At 57.4% G+C, this 21762-nt stretch overlaps 1 protein-coding gene across 10 annotated transcripts in view; it reads left to right on the top strand.

Annotated features, from left to right (window-relative positions):
* Positions 1-21762, top strand: part of ARAP1 (ArfGAP with RhoGAP domain, ankyrin repeat and PH domain 1) — a 218000-nt gene that overhangs the window by 183039 nt on the left and 13199 nt on the right. For 9 of the 10 annotated variants that reach the window (XR_012900822.1, XR_012900821.1, XR_012900823.1 and 6 more), the window contains 15 exons: positions 4838-4972; positions 6061-6196; positions 6975-7077; positions 7850-8045; positions 8714-8753; positions 9313-9476; positions 10406-10618; positions 11819-11924; positions 12953-13100; positions 15619-15705; positions 16635-16703; positions 17238-17355; positions 18803-18916; positions 19658-19800; positions 20965-20997. Coding sequence is in view for 2 of the 10 variants with exons in the window: in XM_075919630.1 (XP_075775745.1) it covers positions 4838-4972; positions 6061-6196; positions 6975-7077; positions 7850-8045; positions 8714-8753; positions 9313-9476; positions 10406-10618; positions 11819-11924; positions 12953-13100; positions 15619-15705; positions 16635-16703; positions 17238-17355; positions 18803-18916; positions 19658-19800; positions 20965-20997 (1805 nt within the window). In the remaining 8 variants the exon portion in view is untranslated. The remainder of the gene's footprint in view (positions 1-4837; positions 4973-6060; positions 6197-6974; positions 7078-7849; positions 8046-8713; positions 8754-9312; positions 9477-10405; positions 10619-11818; positions 11925-12952; positions 13101-15618; positions 15706-16634; positions 16704-17237; positions 17356-18802; positions 18917-19657; positions 19801-20964; positions 20998-21762) is intronic. The other variant, XR_012900824.1, reaches the window with a different exon arrangement.

Genomic DNA, 21762 nt, shown 5'->3' with positions numbered 1-21762 from the left:
GTTGGCACGCGGGGGTCAGGGCTTTGGTGCTGTGGGTCCTGCATGAATCCAGAACCGCCCTCGCCCCATTCCAGGGCCTGCTCAGAATTCTCCCCTCCCTCATGGGCTGGCCAGAACTGAATCCCTGGTCCCACGGTGGAAGGACCAGACTTGGCACAAACACAGAGGCATTGGGTGTAGCTGAAATCTGGTGAGCTGCCTGGAAAAGCTTTTCCCACCTCTGCAGAGGAAAGTGCCAGGACTGTGATGAGCACGGGAAAAGGGGTTTGAACAAGGAGGGACCTGCCATGGGTGTAGGTTGGCGTCGGCTGGTAGCACACATTTAAAACTTCGTTTAAAAGCCCTTCTTACTGGAAGAACACGCAGCACGCAGCCCGGTCACCATGGGAGCGGCTGCTTCTCTCTCACTGCCCTGGCAGGCTGGCTGGAATCTACCCGGAGCATCTTTCCAGGCTGTGTTAGCACGCCCCAGCAATCCAGGGCAGCGTCTGACTCAAGGGAGCCCTGTGGAGCCGGATCCTGCAGTCCCGTCGTGAGCATCCGAAAAGCTGCTTTCTCTCCCCTTTTCTTCCTGGCCCCTGCGGTGGGAGACAAGAGGCAGCAGACTTGAGTCGGCTCTTTGCTGCTGCTGGCGGAATCTGGAGCGACTCCCCTGAAGCAGTGGTGGTGGGAGGAGATGCCGGTTCCTATTCGGCCTGTTCCCAGTCCCTAAGGGTACGTCTACACAGCAGCGTTATTTATTCCGAAACGACTTAGTGAGCGTGGTAACGGGCCTCTTACTCCGACTTCCGTGAACCTGTCTGTAGGAGGAGTAAGGGGCGCGGGGGGGAAGAGGGCTCTATTTCGAAATGAGTGCTGCGTCGACGCGCCCAACTTCGAAATGGGCTCTTTTGACTGATGCTACACAATTAGCGTCGCTCGAGGTGGGCAGCTTATGTCGAGTTTAGCCCTGATGTGTAGACGTGCCCTAGGAGGCCCGCTGCGGAGCTCCACTTTCCAGCCCACTGCTGGGACCTCTCCAGAAACCAGCACCCAGGGCTTTCTCCCATGGCTGCCTCTGTCTGGCTGTTGTGGCCCAGCCAGTGCTGAGAGAAAGCTGGGGCCTGTGCGATGGAGGGCCAGGAGTCTGTCCAGGGAACCATGCAAAAGACCCAAGTGCTTCGCTGGGGTCTGACCTGTGTGGCGCCAAGCACCCGACCTCCCAGCTGCCTTCCTGCTCCGCATGGCTCCTGCTTCGCCGCATGCGACCCTTCATGAGCGTGTCGAGACACGTACGAGCAGTTCACGGCCTCCGGGGGAACGTATGCTCTGCACCGCCAATATAATCCTCCCTGCACCCTGCAGCTTCGCGAACATTTCTCTGCCGCCTGTGGCCCTGGAGGTTAGACCCAGTCACAGTGCGATGGCGTAACCGTCGGTCTGCAAACAAGCCCAGGTTTTGGTTGGCTTCCGGCCCATCTCTCACCCACAGCTCTGGTTCCCCAGGGCAAAATTCTCAAGTCTGTCGTTCCAAAGGCTTACTCCTGGCTCTTGCACAGCTCCCTTGACCCTGGGAGGGACCCGGACTTTGCAGAGAGCAGGAGAGAAAATGTCCTTCATCGGGGAGTCGACGCCCAGAGGCACGGGGTGAAACCCGGAACAGCGGGCCCGTCAGTCTCTGCCGCTGGGCTGCAGGCCAATCGATAGCACGCTCATGACTGCAATGTCTGAGTGACCTGGAAACCTAGAGAGGTGGTTGAATCTATGGGGGGGAAGGGAGAAATCTGGCCCAACGAGTTTGGAAATGTCAGCACAAAAGGAAATCCAGCTGCTGGGAGCCCTCTCCGGCCTGTGCACGATGAATCAGAGAAATCTGAGCGCTTTTAGGTCATCCAGGCCCTCTCCTGAGGCCCCTCCGGGCTTGCTCCCTGCTGCTTGTGTGCTGAGTCTGCTCAGCAGAGCTCATTTCTGGCCAGGAGATAAGCACCCTCTCTAGGAGGGATGGGCAGGTCAGACTGGAAAATATGCACTCGTGCAGAAGAGGAGCCCAAGTGCTGATGTATCCCCCGTGCCGCTCCCTTTCCTGGCCAGCCGTTTGCGCTGCCGGGATCCCTCCGAGTCCAGACACAAAAGGGCTGCGAATACCGGACTGGAGGGGCTCTTCTCAGGCAATTTTCAGCCAGACCAGAAGCAGACACCTCTGGAGAAACCTGCTGTTCCCATATTGCCAAGGCAGATGGTTCAGAGAGGCCTCTGTAACCTCTCCTAGGCGGGGACCACTCCATGCAGCCCCCTGCTCGCGGCAGGATGGCTAGGGCTGTACTTCGTACCGCACAGCTCCTTACTCGCACAGACCTCCGAGCACCGCACCGAGGGGTCACTGAGCCCCAAAGCACCCATGGCAGCGCTGGGAATAGAACTGAGATCCCCTGCTTCTCACGCCCAGGCCCCGCTGCCCCAACCAGGGTCTGCATCCACATGAAACCACAAAAGACCTCCCTGTGCACATACCCCTCCCCACTGGGCCGGTCTCGCTGATGGTGCCCCAGAGCGGAGCCTGCGAGAGCAGTGTTTAAAGCAGGCCGGGCCACCAGCAGGGTTTTGGCTGTGCTCTTTGGGGTCAGGACTTCATCTTCTCCACGGTTTGTAAAGCGCCAGGAACGCCGTTGGCACTGAAGAAATACTCGTTACCTTTTGCCCTGGTTCTCGGGCGCCCTCCCTGGGAGGAGCTCGATACGCTGCCCAGACGGGGGTGATTTCAGCTTGAATTGTGTCTGTGGGAGGAAAGGAAAGCGGATCTCAGTTTTACAGCAGGGGAAACTGAGGCACAGAGCGGTGCTGTGACTAACTCAAGTGGTCTGTGGCAGAGCTGGGAACAGAGCCCGACTCCCTGAGCCCCAAGCCGGTGTCTCACCCACAAGACCCTCCACCGGACTGGGAGAGGTTTTTTTCCCCCCACGAAGGTTGGCAGGGAATTCAGTGCTGGAGTGGCAGGGCATGAGGACACGGCCTCTGTCTCGCCTCCAGCCTGGTGGTTGGTTTAAGGTTGCTAACCCCTCCCGGCATCCGGTCTGGGTGGCTCAGCAATCCCCATCCTCCGGCTTGCTTGGAAGCAGCTGCACAAAAGGGCTGTCAGCTCGGAGAGCCAAGCTCCGGCTGATTGTGCTGGCTCCTTCCAATGCGCAGGGAAACAACAAGGGACTGTAATAACAGCGCCTCCCCGGCCCGGCCCTGCCTATTGTCGCGGGGCTCTCGGACAGCCTGGAGAGGGGCCAGTTCCGATTCCCTGCTCTCATCCTCCCACAATCCACCTGCCCCTGGGATTGCCCTGAATGTGCCCTCTCACGCCCTGATCCATCCCAGCCTCCGGAGCCGACCGCCAGGCGGGACACGAACCGTTCCCTACATTCCAGCTGGCAGCCCAAGTGCTGGAGCCGTCAGCCCGGGCCCCTCACAGCCCTGCTTCTTCCACGCACCCGGAAAGGCGCAGGAGCCTGGCTTCCGCGGGGACAGCTCCACGGCCGAGCCTCCGCACTGAGATCGCCCGGCCTGCAGTCCCTAGGACTGTGCCTGGCCTCCACCGGCCTCCACGCACTCTTTGGCCCTCCTGGCTGAGAGCTGGTTTGCCACATACCTAGGCTAAGGAGTCACACATTGGGCTAGGCAGCTGGGGAGTGTGGGACGCGGGGTGCAGGAAGTGACCCGTGTACCCCTTGGGAGGGCCGGGGGCTGAGCAGGGTAGCTGGGAGGCAGTAGAGGTGGGAGGGCAGCGAGAGGGAGCAGTGAGGCGGCACTGGGACGCCAAGCCCCAAGCTCCCAGGAGAGGCCCCTGTCCCCGCGGTTACTAAGAGCGCCCGCAGCAGCTCTCAGGACAGTCGAAAACCAGGTGTAACAGGCAGGTGCTGCTCCCTGCAGAGGCCTGGTCTGTCCACTTGATCCCGCACAGCACGTCGTGTCTGCACTTCCTACCACCCCCGCCCAGATGCAGAAGGTTCGTTCCCTGCACTGCTAGCTTGCCATGTGTGACGTAGTGTTGGTACCTCGCTGGTTGCTGGGCTTGGGCTGTGGGTGACCCCCACTGGCTGCTGTCTGTACCACGGCCCAGCCGAGTAGCTGATGGGACAGGGAGGGAACCTGTTCAACCAGTTACCTCCCAGGGAGAGGAACAAAGGAAGGTGGAATGCCGGGGCAGGGCTGGAAGGGACGGTTTTTAGTCACGGTCTGGGAAGCAGAGGAGAAGGAGCTAGGGAGGGGGCTGGGATTGTAGGGCCCAGCCACCCCCCATCTCAAGGGGGGCACTGAGGCCTCCTAGCCCCAGTTCCTGTAACCAGATGACATCTGTGCTGTGCTGTATCCTGGAGAAGCAATAAACTCCCTCTGTTCTACTGGCTGGTGGAGTCTGTTCGTGCCACTATGGGGGTGCAGGAGGTGGGGGACCCCGACGCGCTGCCACACCATGGCGCCCGGAGCTCCCCGCCAGCTGCCCTGCCGGGGTAACCCCTCTGCTGTATCCTGGGCTGCTGTGTTCCCACGATGTGCGAGGGGGCTTGGGCACAGGGTGCTGTGACTGAGGCCTGCTAGTTGGCAGACGAGGGGTCAACACATCTCCCTTGGGCAGGCTGGGCAGCTCGAGGGGCTGGGGACGGGATCTGGCCCCCCAAGGGGTATAAAAGCAGCTGATCTGCTGGCTGCTGGGAGCTGTTACCATAGGAAGCTGGTCAGTTTCCCTAACCCCCCTTGAGGTTGCTATTTGCCATGGGTGGCCAATGCCACAGCGAAACTTGGCTCCCAGTTCCAGCCTCTCCTCCGCTGGGCATGGCACATCCCCAATGGGCCTCTCCCACCTTTGTGACTGCAGAGATCCCACGGGTGGAGACGGGGAGCAGCGCGGAGAAGCACTACTCGGTGGTCCTGCCGTCCGTCACTCACAATGGCTTCCTGTACAAGACACCCTCCATGGCCAAGCCAGTGCATGAACGGAAATCTCGGGAAGGTAGGTGCTTCCCTGGCTCCCTGCCGGGTAGAGAAGGACGGTGGGTGGCGGGGGGGGGGGGGGGGGGGCATGGCTGCAGGGTGTGGCACAGCCAGGGGGCACTGTCCTTCCTGGTAGAGGCTCGGTGGCTCGGTGACGCCTGGATCCCGGTAAAGGTCTCTCCCCATTCCAGGTGTAAGCTGATCTCTAGCGATTAGAAGCCAGGAGGGACCCCATGTGGTGCTGGTCATCCCACATCCAGGCCCTGTAGCAATAAACAAATAATACATCCTCACAATCAAGGGTCTCTCAGGCTGTGTCTAGACGACATCCCTCTGTTGAAAGAGGGATGGAAATTAAGCAGACTGAACATGCAAATGAAGCGGTGATTTAAATATCCTGCGCTTCATTTGCATAATCGCATCACCACGTTCTTTCGAAAAAGGGTATTTCGAAAGTGAAACCACCATCTAGATACAGTTCTTTTAGGGAGAAAAAAACCCTTTTTTGAAAGATCCCGTACTCTTGGAGGTTTTTTTTGTTTTTTTTTAAAAAGAACCGCGTCTAGATGGCGGTTTCGCTTTCGAAATACCCTTTTTCGAAAGAACGCTGTGACGTGACTGTGCAAAGGAAGTGCGGGATATTTAAATCTCCGCTTTATTTTCACGTTCGATCTGCCTAATTTACATCCCTCTTTGGAAAGAGGGATGTCGTCCAGACATGCCCTAAGAGGGAGCAGAGAGCTATCCCCGTGGTGCACACAGACACACCCGGGGGGTCTCTGGCAATAGGGTGTGACCCGTGCTGTGTAGGATGGCACATGGCTCCGTAAATGCCCAGCATATCCTGTGGTTGTTCTTGACTCCGGCAGAGCCAGCCCAGCTAAACCTGGTGACCTGACCAGGGGTGTCCCAGAGGGTAGAATTTGGCCGACAGGGCAGAGGTGTGGGAAGGGAAGAGCCAGCTCGGCTCTTAGATCCTGGGGGATTTGCAGGCTTGACTATTGGACAACCCTTTTTTTTTTTTTGCTTGGGGACTGAACGAGTTTCAGGTGGGGTCCGTGAGCCCTGGTAAAGGCCACACCCCCTTTCACGCCTCTCCCCCCATAGAATTCAGCCGCCGCTGGTGCACCCTCAACGACAGCATCTTCAGTTACTACGAGAACGACCGCAGCCCCGCGCCGAACGGCGAACTCAAGATGGAGGAGATCGTGTGCCTGGTGAACAACCCCCCCGACACCCATGGGTAAGGGCCTGCCCGCCCCGCGTGGCCCCAAGGGACCCCAGCCGCAGCAGCGCGTGGTAGGGACTGGAAACGTAATGAGCCCTCTCTGGGCCCAGGAATGGGGAGCCAGGCCAGAGGGCCCCGAGGGGCCATACAGCCCTTCCTAGAGCTGCATGTGGAATAAGTGAGCGAGCCTGACCTGAATTTCCCCATTTGTAGAACAGGACTCAGGCTTTGCTCCCCATTCCCCCCTCCCCTGTTTGGTCAGAGTCAAGTCTGCAATGGCTCTCCACTCTCCTCCCGGTTTCTTCCTCTGCTGTCTGGAAGAAAATGGCGTCCCTGGGACATTCGAAGAACTTACTGGAGGTTTTGTGTCTTGCTGAATTACTTCCCCAACAGAAACAGAGATGCAGCCGTGTTAGTCTGCTCTAGCTGAAATCAAAGACAGGACTATGCAGCACTTTAAAGACTAACAAGATGGCTTATTAGCTCATCATCTTGTTAGTCTTTAAAGTGCTACATAGTCCTGTTTTTTGTTTCCCAGCAGAGGTTGGGGGGAGGGGGAATAAACTCGCCTGTTACTTCCAGGTCCTGTGGTTTGGATATTTTCTAGACCAGCCTCCTCCTCCTGTGACTTCCCGCAGCAGCCTGGGACTCTCAGAGCTGCCTTTGCGGTGGCACTCAAGGGCGCTGGGCGTGGACCCCCAGCCGGGGCTAGTTTGGAGCAGAGGTGGGAGGCTAAATGCAATCCTCCGTGCTCGTGTCTCCCTCCTTCATTCTCGCTCTCTGCCTCGCGCAGCTTTGAGAGCACGTTCGAGGTCTGCATCGAATCGGAGAGACTCTACCTCTTCGGGCTGGATAACCCGGAGGCCGTTCGGAAGTGGGTCAAGTCCATAGCCAAGGTCAGGCTAACGCCGGCGCCGGGGAGTGGTGCTTGCTGGGGGTTGAACCCCGGTCCGGGTATGAACAGGGCATGGTCTCCAGGACAGGTCCCAAGGGGAGGCCGGGCCGGCAGGTCACGGGTATGGGGAGCGAGTCTCAGGATTGGGAAGCTGTCCTCGCTGCAGGGCCCCGAGTGGGACTGGCTGACGAGGCCCAAAGGCGGACGCACGCCTTGAGTGAGTTGGGTGTCACCTCTGCACTGGCCCCACGGAGTCCCTGGGGGTCCAGGCTGTGCCCAAGGCTGCAGCTCGAGGAAGGTGCCACTGAGGACAGGCACAGCCGGGCATGGGGAGAAGGAAGGGAGGCCCTGTTTACTGCTCCTTTCTCCTGGCTCTGTGACTCCTCCAGCGTAGCCGCCCCCCTCCCCCAGGCCTGGGGGACCAGATTCAGGGGCTGTGAGCGAGTCCCGGTCAGTGTAGCTCCCCACACGGCAGGAGAGATTCGCTCCCACTTGGTGGGGACATGGGGCCCCGAGGGGCCCAGCGAGGAGACTTCCCCAGCCCAGACAGCTTCCATGTGGGGCTGTGCCGGGGAGGCCTCTCCACACCACATCTCGCTACAGAGATGCCGGTGCCTGGCCCCGCAGGCAGCTTCCCCCTCCCACTGTCCTGCCTCCCGCAGGAGGTGCAGCTCCATGGGGGTCTCTGCCTCCGCAGCCTCCATTGCCGGGGGGCTGCAGAGACACAGGGGGGGCTCACGGCTTCTCTTCTTCCTCCTTTGCCCACGGCCCAGTCCTTCATCCCTCCGCACGTGGAGGAGCTGCTGAGCCATGACTTCGAGCGCATCGGGCGGCTGCAGTACAAGGGCGGCCTGAACCTGGAGCGGGCCAAGGAGGGCTGGTTCGCCCTCGCCCAGGGCACCCTCTACGCCTTCTTCGAGGACAGTGACCAAGAGGAGGCGCTGCACCTGAAGAAGCTGCAGGAGCTCTGTACGCACCCCACCCCTGCCTCCTCCTAGGCCCCTCGCCTTGCTTCTCCATGGAGACGGGGCTGGCCCCGGGGCCTGACAGGTGTTGTCCCCACCCACTCCCGGGGCTGCCCCTCGCCACGTTAAACCCAGTCCAAGAGGCCGCGGGTGTTTGTACCGAACGCTCAGTTTAGACGGCGCCTGTGACCCGAGAGCATCTCGGAGCACGCTCTAGGCCAGGATTACCCCCCACCCCGTGCTGAAATGCAGCCAGTTCTGGGGTGCGGCCTGCTGGCAATGCTCCACAATGACATGCCAAAGAGGAACGGGGAGGGAGAGCCCTCCCGGTAGAAAGGAAAGGCAGGGAGGTGAGGGCCCAGGACGGAGAGGTTAATACCCACGTCCCCAGACTCGGGGCTTGCTTCAGTGCCGACTCCGAGAGGCCTGTGCTGCCTGCCGCCTCGTTGTTCAACGGCCCACCGGGAGCGAAGTCTCCTAGTGCTGCTCTTTCAGGGCCCCGCCCCTCGCAGGATGGCTGTGGGGCCGCCTCGTGTCCGTGGCTCTGTTGGCAGCCGGTGCTTTGGACGGCCGGGCTTTCCCCTGCAGAACCCCACTCCTCCCTCCCTCTGGCCGAAGGGTGGGCAGGCCAAGTGTCCCGGGCTGGTGAGACCTCTGCTTTTTATCCCACAGCCATCCAAGGAGACAGCCTGGTCCTGGTGGAGAGAAGAAGGTAAAGCGCCTGTCTGCAGTGTGAGCGGAACGGGGTAGAATCGAGGGAGGGAGCCTTTGGGGGTCGCCAGATCCTGCAGGTTCTTAAGAGCTGCGGGGTTTCACCAGAGAGCTGATAGGGAGAGAAAGTGCCTTGGGGGTGGGACGGGGACTTGCCTAGGTCCCTTGGTCAAACCAGGCTACACTAGCCAAGGTAGGAAGTGACTGTCCCTGCCACATGAGGCACGGAGCAGGCAAAATGATCCGGTGGGTTTCAGCCCGCTTCTGGGGGTGCAGGCGCCACCTCGGCACGGCCACGTCTGTCCCCAACAACCTGCCCCCGCCTCATGCTGCCAGCAGAAGGCCCAAAGGCTGCAGCCCGGCCAGGTAGGTGGGCAGGCCCAGAGCGAGATGAGTCGGGGTGGGCAGGGCCGTTGCAGGGGGGAGCGTGCAGACACCAGCACCTTCCGCCAGCGTGGAGTTCAGTGCAGCAGGCGAGGGGTCTGAGGGCTGGGCTGCTGCAGCCGACGGTCTTCCCAGCCCCCTGACCCCACCGACACTGGGCCGTGTTTGTCTCCCAGGACGCTCTACATCCAAGGGGAGAGGAAGCTGGATTTCTCGGGCTGGGTGGCTGCCATCCAGAAGGCCGCGGGGAGCTCCGGCGACACGTTGTCCGAGCAGCAGCTCACGGAGTCAGACATCCCCGTCATCGTAGACCGATGCATCGATTACATCACGCAGTGCGGTACGCACCCCCCCTTCCCCAGGGGTTCCCGGTCTGTTGGGTGTTTGGTGCTGGGCTGGCCACTCACTAGCACCCTAACCTGTCACTCCCTGAGTTCCCCCTTCCTCCGCGGCACGGCGCACGGGGCCCTGGCAGGGTTAAACTCCTGTCAGTGGTGGAGTCCTTGGAACTCTTCCAACTGGGGCTTGAGGACGTCAGTAGCTAGGCCAGAGGTTCGGGGTCTCTGGCAGGAGGGAGTGGGTGAGGTTCTGAGGTCTCACAGTCAGAAAGCGTCTCCGTAGCAACCCCTCCCTTGGCTGGCTGCCCCGTCTGCCACGTGCCTTCCCCTGTGACCAGTTCCCTTCCTCCAAACAGGCTTGCCTCTAGCTCCCTCCTGCCCTGTGCTCATCCCCCTTCCTGGGCTCCTTCTAGCTCCGTCGAGATCAGCAGCGCCACGTCGCAGGGTTACTGACTCCGGGCTGACATGGGCCCCAGTTCGTGTGGGTCTGAGGCTTAAAGAGCTGATTAGTACCGGGGTTTGTTTTCTTCGCTGCCCAAGGGCCGGACCCAGAGCCCCTGGAGTGCAGGGGAAAGACACCCGAGGACTAGACTGGCTTTGGATCTGGCTCTCCGACTCTCACAGACATTGACAGTGACCACCAGCCAATGTTCCTTCTATATTTTCCATGCGTGGGCAGAATAAATTTTGTTCTATGCACGAAGGCATGGGCAGGTGTGCACCACCAATAGAAACACATGCTGTGGGAAACTGTGGCGCTCTGCTGATCAGTGGGGCGGCACAGGAGTCTCTTCTGCGCAGCCGCCCAAGCGCTCAACATGCAGGGAGCACTGGCCACCAGGCCCCTGCTGGGAGGGGCCTCCGGCACCGTGGCTCTTTGTCCTTCACCCGAGGCTGTTTGCTCGGCTGACTGTGGCCTCTCCCACTCCAGGGCTGACCTCGGAGGGGATCTACAGGAAGAGCGGCCAGAACTCCAAGACCACCAGCTTGCTGGAGATGCTCCGGAAGGACGCGCGCAGGGTGCGGCTTAAGGAAGGGGAGCACCAGGTGGACGACGTCTCCAACACGCTGAAGAGGTTCTTCCGAGACCTCGGGGATGGGCTCTTCACCAAGGACCACTGCCAGGACTGGCTGAAGGCAGCAGGTCAGGGGCGCAGCTGTAATGTCTGCACCATCTGTGGCCAGCACCCAAACTGCAGCATCCAGGGGTGCCCTCTGGCCTTCCAGTCCGTACGCCTAGGAGCCTGTCACTGTTGCAGTGAGGCTGGTGCCCTGCAGGGAAAGGCTAATAGGGAGTCCAGGGCATTAAGGGTGCTTCTGCACAGCAGGGCTTAACTCGAAATTAGCGACGCAAATTGAGGCACGTCAGTTGCGTAGCTTATTTCGAAATTGGGAGTGTCTACACAGCACTTATTTCGAAACAGAGCACCTGTCCTCCGACTTCTCTTACTCCTCCTACAACTCGGGTTACAGGAGTCGGAGCAAGAAGTCCTCCAGCTCGACAGTATTTCCATATTATTTCGAAATGACGCTAGTTATTTCGAAACGATGTTGCTGTGTAGACGTACCCTAACCGGCCCTCCCAGAGGGGAGACAAGAGGCGTGGGGTTAGATCAGAGGATTGGAAGTCAGCTGCTGGTTCTAATCCTAGCTCTGCCACATGCCTGCGGGGTGACTGTGGGCAAGACACGCCCCGTGCCTCAGTTTCCCCTACTTGTGAAATGGGAGGTATACTTTAGGTTTTATCAAATTCACAGCCATAAAAGACACCTCATGAACTGTGAAATCTGGTCTCCTCCCATGAACTCTGGTCTTTATGTACTATACAGATTTCACAGGGGAGACCAGCGTGTCTCAGATTGGGGGTCCTGACCCAAAAGGGACTTGGGAAGGTTGCCAGGTTAGTGTGTGTGCGAGGGGGGAAGGGGAGTGCTGCTCTTACTTCAGTGCTGCTTGCAGAGCTGAGTGGCTGGAGAGCGGTGGCTGCTGGCTGACGGCCCAGCTCTGCCCGGCAGAACGCTGCAGCCTCTGAGAGTGCTGGAGAATACACCTGCCCTTCCCTGGTGTGTTGCTTCTGGCGCTGTTGGCGGCTGCCTTTGTCTCTTGGTTCTGCTGCCGGGGGATTGGGCCCATGGCTGAGATGAGGGGTCTGCTGGGAAACGGACGGACATGGTTAGGGAAGCAGAGGTGGCTCTGGTGAGAGTCCAGCTCAGGGTGTACTGTGACCAGGCCTTGGCAGGGAAGCCAAGCAGCCAATCCAGCCCGTAACCCCGTCTCCTACGCCCGCCCGTCCTGCCGCCCAGCGGCTCCGCTCAGCCTGGTGCTCCCCTTCTTTCTCCACCAGCGATCGAAGACGAGGAGGAGAAGATCGGCCAGTACCGCCAGCTGCTGGGCAGCCTCCCCATGGTGAACAGAGCCACGCTCAAAGCGCTGATCAACCACCTGTACCGGTAAGGGGCACATGGCATGGCTGAGCCCCGCTGCACACGCCTCATGCCAGTGCTCTCCAGAGGGTGCCAGAGCTGAGTGCCCTATCCTGCCAGTTGGGCATGCCAGGCCTGGGGCCCGCAGAGCCACTCCCCAGGGGCCCGGGCTAAGGAAAGAGGTGCCGTGTTTGCTTGCCCATTTGTGATGCGGCGAGAGAAGTGTTGGTCTTTCTCTACCACTCCATGGTGGGGAAGGGGTTAAAGCACAGGCCAGGGATGCAGGAGACCTGGGCTCAGCCCCCTGCTCTGCCACCGATTCCCTATGGGACCCTGAGCAAGTTACTGAGCCACTTGGTGCCTCAGTTTCCCCATCCATAAAATAGGGATAATACTGACCTTCTGCGTGGGGGCGCGGGGAGACACTTATATACAGGTGGCTCCAGATCCGCACACGCTTGTTAGGATGAAGGTCTAATTCCGGATCTGGAACTGGTTCTTCTGCCTCCCCTTCGGAGAGCCAAGGAGCCCTCAGTGGGCTGGCTAAGGGTCCCCCTGACATCTCACAGGAAACGCACCTCCTTGCCTTAGACAGGCTGGCGAGAGAGGAACTCCTTTCTAGCCGCTCCTCGGCAGTTCTGTTCCCGGGCGCCCGCCAGCCCTGCCTGGAACCAGAGCAGAATTCCAAGCCCGCCCCCTGCAAGCAGCAGCTGGGCCCTTTGACCTGACAGCGTCCCTGCTGGGGGCTTGCCCCAGGACAGAGATGGAGCAAGGTGTGTCTGGCCAGAGGGTCCCCGCCACAAAGAGCCACTCCTGGGCCCAGATCCCACCCGGGGATCAGGCACCTAGCTCCCACGCAGATCTGTAGCTTGGAAGGGCTGGGCCTAGACCCACGACCCATGGAGGGCCCTCGAATCCCTGATGTGCTGGTGAGATCTGAGGGCCGGCGGGGGCAGAGCGCAAGGAGGTGGGTGGGGGCATTACTCCTCTCTCGCTCTGCCCCAGGCAGTCGGAGGCGGCTGCGGGAGACCCCTTAATGCGCTGGCTTTCCGCAGGGTCCAGTACTTCTCCAACATGAACCAGATGAACACGCACAACCTGGCCATCGTCTTCGGGCCGACGCTCTTCCAGACGGATGGGAAGGACTACAAGGCGGGCCGCGTGGTGGAGGATCTCATTAGCCACTACGTGGTGATATTTAATGTACGTCGCCCTGCTCCCCAAAGCCTCTCCCTCGACAGGCCGGACGGTTTCCGAGCCTAGAGCCTTCCCCTTGTTCGCTAGGCTCATGAGCGACTGTGGCAAATCTGGCCTGCTTCAGCCAGCAGGGACAAGCTCTTCCGTGGAGCAGTGTGGTCTGATGGCTCGAATGCTAGCCAGCGAGTCAGACACCGTGCTCCAGAGATCTGGCTTCCTGAGTGCCTGTTGGGCCAGCAGAGCTGGGCATCGGGGTGACCCGGCACCAGCACAGCTCAGTGACGGGCAGGGGCCCTGGCATGGTTGAAGGAGGCTGTGTCCACGCCAAAGCTGGGGCCCACATGAAGTTGTCTACCTGGCCTTTCTGCTCCCGGGCTGCAGAGGGGTCAGTCACAGAATCATAGAACACTAGCACTGGAAGGGCCCTTGAGGGGTCATCAAGTCCAGTCCCCTGCCCTCACGGCAGGACCAAGCACCAACTAGATCATCCCTGGCAGGTGTCTGTCTAACCTGCTCTTAAATATCTCCCGTGATGGAGATTCCACAACCTCCCTAGGCAACTTATTCCAGTGCTTAAGCACCCTGACAGTTAGGAACTTTTTCCTAATGTCCAACCTAAACCTCCCTTGCTGCAGTTTAAGCCCATTGCTTCTTGTTCTATCCTCAGAGGCCAAGGAGAACAATTTTTCTCCCTCCTCCTTGTAACACCCTTTTAGATACCTGAAAACTGCTCTCATGTCCCCTCTCAGTCTTCTCTTTTCCAAACTAAACAAACCCAATTCCTTCAGTCTTCCCTCACAGCTCATGTTTTCTAGACATTTAATAATTTTTGTTGCTCTTCTCTGGACCTTCTCCAATTTCTCCACATCTTTCTTGAAATGTGGTGCCCAGAACTGGACACAATACTCCAACTGAGGCCTAATCAGCGCAGAGTAGAGCAGAAGAATGACTCATCTTGTCTTGCTCACAACATTCCTGTTAATGCAGCCCAGAATCATGTTTGCTTTTTTTGCAACAGTGTCAGACTGCTGACTCGTATTTAACTTGTGGTCCACTATAACCCCTAGATCCCTTTCTGCAGTTCTCCTTCCTAGACAGTCGCTTCCCATTCTGTGTGTGTGAAACTGATTGTTCCTTCCTAAGTGGAGCACTTTGCATTTGTCCTTACTTAACTTCATCCTATTTACCTCAGACCATTTCTCCAATTTGTCCAGATCATTTTGAATTATGACCCTATCCTCCAAAGCACTTGCAAGCCCTCCCAGCTTGGTATCATCTGCTAACTCAATAAACGTAGTCTATATGCCAATATCTAAATCATTGATGAAGATATTGAACAAAACCAGTCCCAAAACAGAAGTCTGCAGAACCCCACTTGTTATGCCTTTCCAGCAGGATTGTGAACCATTAATACCTACTCTCTGAGTACGGTTATCTACCCAGTTATGCACCCACCTTATAGTAGCCCCATCTAAGTTGTATTTCCCTAGTTTATTGATAAGAAGGTCATGCAAGACCGTATTAAATGCCTTACTAAAGTCTAGGTATACCTCGTCCACCGCTTCTACCTTATCCACAAGACTCATTATCCTTTTATAGAAAGCTATCAGATTAGTTTGACATGATTTGTTCTTTACAAATCCATGCTGGCTGTTACCTATCACCTTATTTTCTTCCAGATGTTTGCAGATGGATTCGTTAATTATATGCTCCATTATCTTCCCTGGCACATAAGTTAAGCTGACTGGTCTGTAGTTTCCTGGGTTGTTCTTATTTCCCTTTTTATAGATGGGCACTAGATTTACCCTTTTCCAGTCTTCTGGAATCTCCCATGACTTTTTCCAAGATGATAGCTAGAGGCTCAGATACCTCCTCTCTCAGCTCCTTGAGTATTCTAGGATGCATTTATTTCATCAGGCTCTGGTGACTGGAAGACATCTAGCTTTTCTAAGTAAATGTTAACTTGTTCTTTTTAAATTTTAATTTCTAAACCTACTTCATTCCCACTAGCATTCCCTATGTTAGGCATCCAGTTACCATCAGTCTTGTTGGTGAAAACAAAAACTAAGAAGTCATTAAGCTCCTCTGCCATTTCCAAGTTTCCTGTTGTTGTTTCTCCCTCTTCACTGAGCAATGGGCCTACCCTGTCCTTGGTCTTCCTCATGCTTCTAATATATTTATAGATTATCTTCTTGTGACCCTTTATGTCTGTATCTAGACTGAGCTCGTTTTGTGCCTTCACCTTTCTGATCTTGCCCCTGCACACCTGTGTTGTTTGTTTATCTTCAGCCTTTGTCATTTGACCTAGTTTCCACTTTTTATACTACTCCTTTTTGATTTTTAGGTCATGTAAGATCTCTTGGTTAAGCCAAGGTGTTCTCTTGCCTTACTTTCTAGCTTTCATACACAGTGGAATAGTTTCCATGTGGCCCTTAGTAATGCCCCTTTGAAAAACCACCAGCTCTCTTCAATTGTTTTTCCTCTTAGTCTTCTTAGTCACTCTGGCTTTCTCTCCCCTTGGCAGGTGGACGAACAAGAGATGAGGAAGCAGCAGGACGAGATCACGGCCATCATCAAGATGCGGATTGCCGGCTCGTCCAGCGGTACCCAGGTAGCCGACCCAGCCGCCCGCTGGCAAAGCTGGGGACGGGGGAGGGAGGTGGGGCGGATCTCCCCTGCACATGCTCGCTGGGGTCTGAGACTTCTCTTTGGAGCCCCACTGAAAATCTGAGCCCTCAGGAACTCCGACAGAGCCACGCAACCACGGTTAGTCCCCTCCGCCAGCTTCCCTGGGAGGGTCACTCTCCCCTTTGGAGGTCTCCATGGAGAGGCGGGTTCCAGTTCTGACACAGCTAGTTGTACGGCGCGGTGTGTGCTGGGGCTGCCCATTCACTCGCCTTCCCAAAAGCAAATCCCCCTCTGCTATCCAGAATCCTAGCGGTGATAGAAGGGGTTAGGTTCCAGCCAGCTCCCTCCACTTCCTGTTAACCCCGTGGAAGCTCAAACATAAAACATCGTCAGCTATTTCCCCCTCCCATTCAGCAGCCCCTGGGTCTGTCCCTGGATAGACCATGGCTGTGCCACCACAAAGCCAGCTGGAGACCCTCCATGCCCTTGCTGTGTCTTTTCTGGTCACTGCTGACCAGCAGGGGGTGCTCAGGCACACACTGTATTCTGGTGAGACTCTGGCAAAATCCATTGTGCAGAGTTGCCTGAGAGTAGGGCAGGAAACAGGGTCAGCTGCTTGCTAAGTGCGGCCCTGATTAAATCACATGACCCAACCATCACATGGCTTTCCTTTTGCCCATCTGGAGAGAGGTGTGTGTCACAGGTGGGGCTTGGGACCCTTCTCCCCTTAAAGGGCCAGTCACCCCGTGATGGAGGTGGGAGATATTCAGTGAATAGTGTAGGGCACAGAAGGGGGTCTCTATGCTCAGGTTAATTCTGGGCAGCCCAGGCCTGGAGTGGATTCACAGGAGCCTACTGGTCCCTATGGAACCAGGAGCCTACTGGTAAAATCCCCTTTCTTGTTCCTTCCAGCAAGCCGGGGACTTCATCTGCACAGTGTACCTGGAGGAGAAGAGGACGGAAGCGGAGCAGCATGTCAAGGTGAGGGGAGGGCCGGGGCAGTGGAGAGGGAAAGGCGCCCTCCAGGCGTGTGCGCTGGCAGCCGTGTCGTGTGCTCTGCGGGAGCTGTATGGATGGATACACCCGGTCGTGGCTCACGATGCTCCCTTCACTCTGATCCAAGGGGCTGGGGTTTGCAGTGCTGCTTGGCGTGGGGGAATCAGCGCGGTGCCGTTGCTTCAGACAGCGTGAAGTGGGGAAGCCGATTGGACTCTGACCCCCTTCTGAGCCCCCGCTCTGGCAGGGCTGGTAGAAACTCCCACCTCTGCCCCAGGGTGTGTGACGTAGCATGGGGATGTGGGGGAGTCTTCGCCAGCCGCCTTGCCAGGGGTGCTGGGCACGTGCCGGCACGGGGCAGTGTAGAGGGGGTGTTCTGACAGAAGCACAGCCCTGGCAAAGGTCAAACGCCCCCTGACGTCTGGCCAGAGAGGCTGGTCCCCACGGGATGCTCGGGCCTGCTCTGAGAGGTGGAGGGAGGTGGAGATACAAGCAAGGCTTCTTTCTTCCTCTCCTCAGATCCCAGCCACCATGACTGCAGAAGAGCTGACCTTCGAGATCTTGGACCGGCGGAAAATGGTTATGCGGGAGAAGGAGTACTGGAGCTGCTTTGAAGTGAACGAGCGGGAGGAGGCAGGTCAGTGCCCGGGTGGGAGAGAGGGTTACTCCGAATGGGAGCCTGCCGGCAAGCAGGCTAGAGCAGAGCACGGGCTAGCGGGTGCACCCTGGGGGATAGGTTATATCCCGGGTGAGGCTTTCACTCGGACAGCAGTGAGGACACCAGCTACATCACTGCAGTGCTGGTAGTCCTCCAGCACCTTCCCACAATTCCTTTCAGGTGCTCAGGGCAGACAAGTTCTTCCCTGGGAGGGAATCCTAGTGTGGCCCAGTGTCTACAGCGTGGAGAACCAGGGAAAGTGCCGCCTGGTGATGAGGAGACAGAAATATGGGTGGGACTTTGCAGGGGGCGTCTCACCCCTGGGCAATGATCCTTTCCATTTTCCCCCTCTATGTGTGGAATATTTTTGTTCTGTGCACTGAGGCATGTGCAGATGTGCACCACCCGGAGAAACACACGCTGCCGGCGTTGTGCTCATCCACTGGGCGGCATTTGAATCTCTCCTGGGTGGCCAGCCAAGGGCTAGGCTTACAGGGAACGCTGCCTCCGGGCAAAGCAAACCTAGCTGCCCATCCCCTGAGCGAGTTCTGAGGTGAAGGCACTGTGCCCTTTAATCCCCTGATCTCCAGGCTCCTGACACAGGCAGGGGCATGAACCCTGCTCCCCCTCTGATAGCAACCCCTGGAGCTGCCCTGGTTGTGTTTTCTCCTCCTCTCCCTTCCCCATCCCCTCGCCAAGCGTCAGCGCAGTGCCAGTCCGAGCAGGGCAGGAGAACTTGTTAAGAAGGCGATTGCTGAGTTCCCTGCTCAGAAGCGGTTTAGTAATTCATTGGGTGAGTTATTTCGCACTATGCTCGCTGTTTTCCTGTCGGCACTAGAAGAGTGTGGCATTTCATCGTATTTTCTGGTCCCGTGGCTGTATTTTTCCTGTGTCCGATTGGCGATGCTGCCAGATCACACAAGCTAAGCGGGATTTGGGCTGGCCAGTGTTTGTTTGGGAGACCAGATGCATTTCCTCTGAAGCTGTGTGGAAGTGGTTACCTACCCAGCACTGCGCAAGAGGGCGCTATGCTGATGAATCAGAAATCCCAGGGGCTGAGCTCTGCGTTTGCTAGAAGCCCCGGGCTCTCTTTTCAGGAGAAGATGCCCGAGGCCTGGGTGTCCAGTGTAAAAACTCGCATTTTGCTGCCCTAAATGCAGCCTCAGCTGGACAGGATATCGCTCACTTCCTCTCCCAAGCAGGCAGTGTTCCGGCAGCCGCCCACATCGCACCCCAGAGCTGGCTGCATTCTGATGATGGGGAGGCTCTATACATGTAAAATTATAACCTTCCCCGGGGGGGGGGCGTTGCGGATGCTCAGGGCCCCTGGGTGGCTTGGAAAGAGCCGAGCTTTGCTCACCCTCATGGGAGTGGCAAGTAAGCTGGCAGGGGGCGTTAATGCACCTGTCCCCGCTTCCCCGTGCAGAGCGGCCCTTGCACTACTCTGAAAAAGTCCTGCCCATCGTGCACTGCCTGGGGACGGACAGCTACCTGGTGGTGAAGAAGCAGCTGTCCATGGAGAACATGCTCATCTATCTCGGTAGGTAGCCACCTTGGGGCGTCAACGACGCAAAAGGGATCCAGGCCGCTCCGGGTTCCCCCACGTCCTAGTCTTCATCACTCAAAAGGGAGCGCGGCCCTGCCAACCCGGCTAGCGGTTCTGCCCAGTGACACGGGCCCTGCCGGGGGTACAGTGTGTTGGGCACGGCCTGCAAAATCCTCCTGTCCGGAGCCCTGGAATTGCATGTGTAGAATCCTGACAGTCGGGGGGGATGGCTCAGTCCCGACCCAGTCGGAGCTGATCCTGTGAGCAGAGGGCACAAAGACAAGACACGGGGCGTTGTCTGCCCCCGGCACCCTCCCTCCTTCTCACCCTGCCACTCGGGCAGGAAGCCCGTGTAGTGTCTAGCCCTGCCTTGGGGAGTTTCTGCCCTGTCTCTGCCCTGCTGGGACAGTGGGGCTCTCTCCTGCCGTCCGGCCCTCTGGAAAGGGACCCTGCTGCGTCCATTGCTGGTCCCTCAAGGCGGGGAGGTGACACAAGGGACCAGGGTTCGAAACCCGAAAAGGGAGGCCTGCAGGGCCCCGGCACATGTCCGTGTGTCTGCACCTTTCCTTGAGGCCACCGCTGCCAGTGGGACCTGCAGTTTGTCTGTTGTGGGGCTGGTCCTGGGACCCCGGGTCTCACCCCACGGCGCTATACCCTCCCCCTGCAGCCACAAGTTTAACCCCTCGCGATCCAGCTCTAACAGCTCCCTGCCCCGGCCCCCTTTGCTCTCCCCAGCCAGCAGAGTGGGCGACAGCAAGCACGGCATGATGAAGTTCCGGGAGGAGAGGAACCTGCTGGGGCTTGGGCTGAGCACGGGCTTCCACGATCGATACTTCATCCTGAACCAGAGCTGCCTGCGGCTCTACAAGGAAGTGCGGGTGAGCTCCCTGGGCCGCTGTACTCCCCTGGTTCTGGCTCACCAACCTTTCCCACGCCCCCTCGCCGCAGCGCCTCCTGCTGGCCGGAGCATGCTCCGCTTCCCATCCCTTCTGCCTCTGCTTCCCAGCAGCTGTAAGATCTCGCTGGGCAAGGTATTTCCAGCAGCGATAGGGACGTGCTAGTGCCTGTGTGCAAGGCCCTGGGGTGAGACCTCACCTGGCATCCTGTGTGCTGGTCTGGTCAGCAAGAGGAGTTCAGATGGGAACCGGAGCAGAGAAGAGCTAGGAGGATGATCAGAGGAGTGGTGGGGCTGTCTTAGGAGAGGAGACTGGAAGGGCTTGTGCTAGCAGACTGAGCGGAGATCTGATTGCTCTGTAAATATGGGGGGGATAAACACCAGGGAAAGAGATGGACTTAGCATGTGTGTTCACCACTGCCCTCTGCTGGAAGGAGTCAGAACTGCAGTGCTATGTGTCATGGGCCCTCTACTGCTAACCACCAATGGGGAGTCTCCATTGGCTCACGTGAAAAGGGCCTGTGCTTTCGGGTTCATTATAACGCATTGGAGCCTTATTTATTTTTAATTCTCAAGTCCCATGTATAGCAGCGGAGATGAAATGAAAAGTCAGCATCTGTTTACACTGTGCAGTTTCTGTGAAGACAGCACCAAATGCTGCTATAGCTATGTTGTCAAACCGTGTTAACAGTCCGGTAAGGCCCAGGCCCTGTGACACATCCCACAGCATGGTCACAGGAACGCTTCGCGTTGGCAGACGGTTTTTCACGTCTCCATCTGTTATCTCTGAAATGGGAAACCGAGGCACTGAGCGATGGAGTGACTTGTCCAAAGCCACACCACGGGTCCGTGGAAGAATCAAGATTAGAACCCTGGCGTCGTGCCTCACTCCAATCACTGCTTACAACACTGTTGGGTCCTGCTCTTCCCGGCCCAGATCGCAAACTCTTTATGGCCATGTGCCCAAATCCCCTATCCCACTGCTCGGATTCTTGCAGCTTCCATGCCCGGCTCCATAGGAAATGAGACCCAAATCCATATTTGCTTTCCACACTTCCTGTTGCGTGGCACCATGGAATAGAATAGAGGGGGGCACTTCTCCCCAGGTCCTCTGTGTCTGGCTTAACCCCCATCCTTTATCAAACAGAGTTTGAAGCAGCGGCTCCCTACCCTGGAAAACGTGAGTAGAGAAATATCCTGTGTGGCAGCTGAGCAGGATGCTCCGAGGGCTTTGATTTGCTCTCTTGCCTTACAAACTCGCCCTGGGTCACACCCAAATCCAGTTGCTCAACACGCGTGTGTGTAAAAAAACAACAGATGGTCTGGTAGCACTTTATAGACTAACAAAACATGTAGATGGGATCATGAGCTTTCGTGGGCACAGCCCACTTCTTCAGATGACTCTGGTCATTTGAAGAAGTGGGCTGTGCCCACGAAAGCTCATGATCCCATCTACATGTTTTGTTAGTCTATAAAGTGCTACCAGACCATCTGTTGCTTTTTTCTGTAACAGACTAACTCAGCTACCCCCTGAAACGTGTGAGTGTGAGTGTGTTTTCCTTATCTGAAAAAAAAAGCTGATTCACCCAATCACAAAAGGAAATAATGGGGGGGAATATGGCAGCATTGGATAGTACTGATATAAAACGGTAGATCTCTGACGAGTGCCTTGGGCTATTCCTGTAGAATAGCACAGGGGGTTTTAGGGTGTGATCCCTGAAGCAACAGAGAAAAAAAATCTCAGCTTCTCCCCACTGTAGCCTACAGCCGTTCCAGCTGCCCCCATGAAGGCAGGCTTATATAATCATAAAATCATAGAACTGGTAGGGACCAATGGCCCTTCACCAAGTTTTCTGAAAATCCCCCGTATCTCTGTTACCACAGAATACCCCTGGGAGGCAGGGCAGAGTTGGTATGGGGGAAACTGAGGCTAAATGACTTGGCC

Source organism: Pelodiscus sinensis, chromosome 1 (genome assembly GCF_049634645.1).
Source record: "Pelodiscus sinensis isolate JC-2024 chromosome 1, ASM4963464v1, whole genome shotgun sequence".
NCBI lineage: Eukaryota > Metazoa > Chordata > Testudines > Trionychidae > Pelodiscus > Pelodiscus sinensis.
Note: the sequence above shows the minus strand (reverse complement) of the source record. Positions and strands in the feature narration are given on the sequence as shown.